The sequence below is a fragment of the Glossina fuscipes genome, unplaced genomic scaffold (assembly GCF_014805625.2).
Source record: "Glossina fuscipes isolate IAEA_lab_2018 unplaced genomic scaffold, Yale_Gfus_2 27, whole genome shotgun sequence".
NCBI lineage: Eukaryota > Metazoa > Arthropoda > Insecta > Diptera > Glossinidae > Glossina > Glossina fuscipes.
In genome coordinates this window covers 246,059-252,341 of record NW_023998422.1, presented here as the reverse complement: position 1 = coordinate 252,341, position 6,283 = coordinate 246,059, and the positions used below count along the sequence as shown (strand labels likewise).

Genomic DNA, 6,283 nt, shown 5'->3' with positions numbered 1-6,283 from the left:
TTTATCGGCGTACAATAACCATTGAGCATTGCACATGTCGCCCAAAAGGATTGAAAACCTTATCATCTAAATATAAACAAAGGCAAGCTGAAATCACATAGAACTTGGAAACTTGACCTTTAGTTCGACCGTATTACTTTCTTTTTTTAATTAATCCACGTCCGAAGGATGCAAATACTTTATTATCAATTTTTAATTAGATTTTTTTTGGTTTTAAGCAACAAAAGCTATTTCCAAAATGAACAGAAAGAAAGACGTTTAAAGAAAGCTTTAGCGAAATGACGCTGTTTGACCGAAACAAGCCAACCATGGTAAGAGGAAAATTGAAGATTTACCGATTGTGTCATAAGAAACTTGAAAAGTTTTAGTAATTTAATCAATATTGTAATGTTTGTTGTTTTTAAGATCAGCCAAATTCCGGAATGCCGGGCTAAAGAAAGAAGATGTTATATTAAGTTGCCAGATATTTACAGTTTCTTCACGCATAACGAATGTATGCCATATTGTCGGATAGTATATGTACATATGTAGAAATGTATGGCATATTACCGATAATATCCTATCTAACTTCAATACCAGCATCTCCTCCCGAGCGGGAGATATGTAAGGGCAAAACGAGTTGGCGACTTTGCCTCCTCCGAACAGTAGAAAATATCCGAATAGTCAAAGATTTTTGTATACGAGTCGACGTGGGACCCTTTACGATTACGATTAAGTCTCTGCTACGAGAACTCCTTCATGTTTTAAAATTGCTTATGTTTCAAAACGCTTAGACAATGCACCTACTGAGCTGAGCAATAATATCCATAAATACTGTGAGGAGGCAAAGTCGCCAGCTCGCTTTGCCCTTACATATCACCCGGAAGGATATGCTAGTATTTAAGTTAGATATGTAGTAGTAAGAATACAGTGACTGACGATGGGCAGTGGTTAAGATTGTCAACGGCGTCCTTTAAGTGGGAATTTACAATAAAAGCGTCTTTCGTTAAAAAAAAGGAAGAGTTGATTCTCGCGTGATCCAAAGGAAAGATGTACGTTCTGACTTAGTTTTAACTTCGATTGAGGCTTAGAAATGTAACCAGAGATAATGTAAAAATCTCTTGCGACAACGAGTTAACATAAAGCATACAAAGAATTTCACATGAATTGCCTATGAAGTGCCTTAGCTACAATATATTTAACCCAAATTTCTTATATGTTATATGACATATATATAAAACTCTAAACAAAAGAAAAAAAGTTATATTATCTAACGAAAGGTTGTACAGTAAAGACACAGATAAAATCTTATGAGATGACCCTTGGAATCCGACGAATTACCCCGGATTATAAGGGTGCAGACCCTCGTAATATTTGCACCGCAGTGTTATTTGCTTTATTTTTTTTTTATTTTCGGAACTGATCGTGGATTTTCTCAATTAAAAATTTAAGTATTTTCAAATAGAAATAATTCGATTTTCAAAAAAAAAATTTATTTTAAAAACATATGTTTATAAAGAAAACTTATATAAGTACACTGCAATATTCTTTGGAGGAAGTTTTTGCTTTGCAACTTTCCACGCACTATGACAAAGGAGATCATAAGGACAGCTCCTGTCTTAATGACAGATTTACTGACACATGTCTTGGTGGAAGGGAACACAAGAGTGATGTGAAGTGCTACATATATGACAAATGGCTTTCTTTCTCCATTCAAAATAGTCCCCTTGTAGTCATTGTCTGTTGTTGGTCACAAACGATTAAACATTACTTTGCTAACCATTTATTTTTATAATTATATTTTTAATTATCTATAAAGAAATTAGGCAGCGAATGCCTTTTCGATTTTAATAAAAACTTATAAGCGATAAATAGAAAAAAAAAAAAAAGATTTCCTTAATAGTACTTCAGTATTATTTAATGTAAAATTTTTGTCTGTCCCATCAACCAAATGCCAAATATAAATGCGAATTAATCCAAATAAGTTTTGGTGAAGAGGTTAATTTTTGCTCTACTGAACCCATTTCACGTAATCGCCAAACACAAAAGGTTTCGTGAGGGTGCTTGTATAGGCCGGTATTTGCTTACTTCTGGAATATACATATTATATATATTTAATTTTAGTATGCGGTTAATGAGATTGATATAATGAAAATATAACTCACTGTGACTGTTGTTTAACAATTTGCGTCACCAGTTCCATAATGTCTTTAATGTTTTTAGTGCAACCAAATAATTTAAGATTTTGACATAAAGTTTGTATAAATATTGAACCTTTGTCAGAGCGATAAGACACAAATCCTATTTGAAATGAAATTTTTTGTTTAAAAAAATTTATAATGATTCACAATAAAGTCCTTCATTATACCTTCAAAAGTGCTGTAACATTTTAGAATTTCACTAGCATTACCAACGGCTTGAAAAGGTACAGCGTCCTTATATTGACCCAAAGTTTCCATAGAACCTTTGCAAGCTTGTATGAAAAATAATTTCGGTTTATCGTTGAGAGAACGATTTTTTAATATAGGAAATAACATATCATCATCTATCGAGTAGTGACCATCTTTGGCGGCAATCTCTTCATGACGTGAACCATGACTAAGTATCACAATAATTAAGCAAGCATAACCACTAAAATCTTTATTTTGAACTTGATATATAGAAATATATAGAATATAAAAACTGTATTAGTTACCATATGGAATGAAAGTTAAAAATAATTTTTTTTTTTTTTTTTTTTTTTTTTTTTTTTTTTACTGTTTATTTAATTAGCTCGTATACCTTGATAAGATAACTAGAAACAGTTAATATTTTTTTATTAGCAAAATAAATATAGAATTCTATAAACGATTGAAAACAACGAAAGAATTATAACAAACCTAGGTGCTTAGGTTACTTTCAAGCACAGCAGATGTCAAAACAGTTTAACATCAATAAGAGAACTAGTTTATAAGCGTCAAGTAACTACTGAGAAATGCTTTCTTTGGAAAACGCAATTTCAATGTTCTCCTTGGTTGTTTTGTTTTATACTATATCGGTTTTCTCAAGTCCGCTTATAGGGTGTTTGTTGACTTGTTTCAAAGAGTTTTACATCTTCTAATTTAATTTGGTTAACATTTGCAGTAGATTTGAATTATTTTTATATGAACTACCGAACGCAGACAAACTAATGCTATTGTGGATACTTGATCAGTGCACACAGATTGTGGATCAGTTTACTCAGTGGTAAAGGAGGTTAGGAGCACTTTATGAATATGATCTTGATCAAGTCGTTCACATGTCGACGATCTTCATGTATTCGCCTATGGCCTATGATCAGTTGAAAGAAATTGAAAGATTACTTGGCCTATCAATATCGCCTTGAAATTTGCGCAATAGGAGGTCGGAAGAACGCGGAAATATTTGTTCTTTGATTACTCTGTCGGCAATAACTAGAGTCGACAATCTTGTACACCTGTTTTTCTAGCTTCTAGTGAAATTTTCGTTTTTCTATCCTCTTTCTCTTTGCTTTTTACGCCAAGTCGTACACTGCTCACCTTTTTCCACAGTCTTACGTATCTTGTTAACTTTAGCGTTATCGATAACAGTGACTTTTAATTTGAAATATTCAAATGTGTCTTGCAGCGCTTTCACATCCTCGGCACTTCCCACGCGTTCCTCATTATTAGGATTGTCGAAAACAAAATTATTAAAAATGTACGCATAGCCCGGCTTTAACGGCGGTGTAGTTAATGTTTTACCGCTAGCCATAACATTAGGAGTAGATGTGTTTACGGTGCCAAGTTTTAAAGATCCCACAGGTTCTGTTAAGGCGGACGGCATTTTACTGAAATTAAAACTATTACTACTATTACTACTTTTAGTGCTTGGTGTCGTTCTTGTTGCTGTCGATGTTGTCATTGTTTTAGGAATAGTTGAAATGGGTTTTGTAAAGGAAGCAATATTTCTTTGAGTATACGGCGAGGTATACGTATTTGTCGTCATGCCCGGACTATAAGTAGTGGGCGGCAAAACAGCTTTGGCATCGTTGCTGAATTTATAACCATCCTCTCCCGTATAATTAGATCGATTTAGCGGAGAGTTCGGTGAGGGGAACTTAAATTTGATATGTTTCTTTTCTACATGTTGGGTAAATGTTCGACCATTTTTCTGCGTTACTGTTGTTTCCTCCGTTCTAACTAATGTTGGTGTTTTATGGCTTTTCGAATGAGTATCGTCTGTTGATGACTCATAATTAAAGATAAGTCGCGACACCGGTGACGCAGAACTTTTAAATTTTGTCGAACTCTTCGCCGATAAATTAGGAATAGTTGTGAGATTGTTAGGTCGAGCACGTCGCGAATTAGTTTTTGGGACGGAAGCAGATGTAGTAAAAGTTCGTGTTTCTGACTTTTTCTGCAAATGCAAAGTACGCATCATTTCTTCTAGTTCCTCTGGTGTAGGGGTTCGGCGCGTAGATATCTCCGTAATGCGTGCGTTTTGTGTATTTGTAATTGTTTGTTTGGTGGTTTGAAAAGTAACTGTTTTATTATTAAAAATCGTAGCATTATGTGTAGTGGTATTAGTGGTTTCCGTTTGAGCACTAGTAGTTTTCACTTTTGTGCGAGGATCTTGTTTCACTAAACTATGCATATTCAGATCACTATCAGGTTTCTTATTAAAGTTTTTACGCCAATTCATATTTTCTAGGCAATTTTACAGAAGTATTTTGAAAATGTTAATTTTTTTTTTTTTTTTTTTTTTTAATTACACTTAATTATATTACCGAACAATATTCAACGTAAAACCCTAACTTATTGAATTGCGGAAATTTCGCTCACTAAATATGATCACTTGGCTTATTCCGCTGATTAGTTTAACTTTTACTAATGAAGGGAAAGAGAGAGAATTTATGTAAGTGTTTGCTTAATCGGTACTAGTACCGATTTCTTTGTTTTCTCTTTCCGCTCATTTACCACACGTCAATCTCTTCGTGCTCTCACTTAGCAAATTTCAATTTATTTAGTTTTGTTCGCTTCTTCATAGCCCCAAATGTGCTCACATACTAAATTAAATATATAAATACACTGTGCCTTGCGGGGGGCTTGATAGTTGAGTAAGTGTACGTGTGCTTAGTAATTCTTTTTTTTTTTTTCAAGTGCATTTATTGGTGTCTTTTTTGATACTTTCATTTTATGATTAACAACAGTCAACAAATACATTTGTTTGAACGTTATCCATGAATATTTTTAGCTCTTTAGACAATGGACACAAAGTAAGAGCATGAGTGCGATTTAAAAAAAAAAAAGGGGCTCAATAGTTCATTGATATATTGAGAAGTTTTTGTAAAAGAGTTAAACATTTCATTTATGATTAAACTAACTGCAGGAAGGACGGAAGGAAGAAATTACACTTATAAATTCAGAAATATTTTGGAATGTCTTCCTTATATCTGCTAGTGGGGATACATGTGTTCTGTGAAAGCAGAAATTTCTGCGTATTCCTTTATCCTTCCCCCGCAACCTCTTAGCCTTTCACTCTTCCCTTTCGCTCGCCCCATCCCTAAAAAGGAGACTTCTATGGGTGCGTATTCCGTTCTCCTTCCCCCTTCCCTACCAAGCGCTCTTTACCAATCACTCTTTCCTTTCTCCCGCCTCACCCTTAAAAGAAGACTGCTGCTGGTACTTCTCAAAGAAGGAAAATCTTCGCTTTACTTTTTTCTCCGAACAGGCAAACATATTTTCTTTAAAAGTGTAGTTATTATGAATCGATTAAATTATCATATATCCTGATGTTGTAAGCTAAGTGACTGGAAATCCAAAAATTCCTTCACTGAGTTTTTTAACTATTTATTGTGGGTTGCGGGTAAGCAGTGTTCGTTCCTTCTATTTCGATTTTCTCAAAAACGTATAAGTTGTAGCAGCCCATACAAGTACTGACCCTAACCCAAACAAACTGAATAAACTAAAGGTGGTATTCGATTGCTATTACATAACTATTTCGTTTTTTTGATTGTAGTGATTAATGTCCAATATATGTGATTTCAATAAAAAGTTCCCATCCCCAAATATATGAACAAACAAACGTGCTTGACCCTAAAAAATTATTGTCTTTACGTGGTCTGCGGTATTTCAAGTGTATGCTATGTGGGATAGGTAATGTGATTGATCATTTATTATGAAATACAACGAATTCGCTTAAAGAGAAACTGTAAAAAACGCCAGACTTTTCATGCTAAACACGATTTTGCTGTTGTTGTTATCATTTCTTAGCTGGACGCCGAAATATAAAATCTTACTTTTCTTATTAGGAGTTACATATACAG

At 33.9% G+C, this 6,283-nt stretch overlaps 1 protein-coding gene across 1 annotated transcript; it reads right to left on the bottom strand.

Moving 5' to 3' along the window:
• Positions 1 to 1,445: 1,445 nt before the first annotated feature.
• LOC119636040 (mucin-3A-like) lies at positions 1,446 to 5,895 on the bottom strand. The gene is made up of 4 exons (XM_038031119.1): positions 3,516 to 5,895; positions 2,348 to 2,629; positions 2,145 to 2,280; positions 1,446 to 2,069 (listed from the first exon to the last, which is right to left on the bottom strand). The coding sequence occupies exons 1-4, from the start codon at positions 4,657 to 4,659 to the stop codon at positions 1,991 to 1,993; spliced, it is 1,641 nt and encodes a 546-aa protein (XP_037887047.1). The 5' UTR covers positions 4,660 to 5,895; the 3' UTR covers positions 1,446 to 1,990.
• Between the last annotated feature and the right edge of the window lie 388 nt (positions 5,896 to 6,283).

Coding starts and splice junctions, on each gene's coding strand:
- LOC119636040 (XM_038031119.1), bottom strand. CDS start 4,659: ATGAATTGGCGTAAAAACTTTAATAAGAAACCTGATAGTGATCTGAAT. Junction 2,630..3,515: donor ACGTAAGACTGTGGAAAAAG/GTGAGCAGTGTA, acceptor CTATATATCAAG/TTCAAAATAAAGATTTTAGT. Junction 2,070..2,144: donor ATTGTTAAACAACAGTCACA/GTGAGTTATATT, acceptor TGTATATTCCAG/AAGTAAGCAAATACCGGCCT.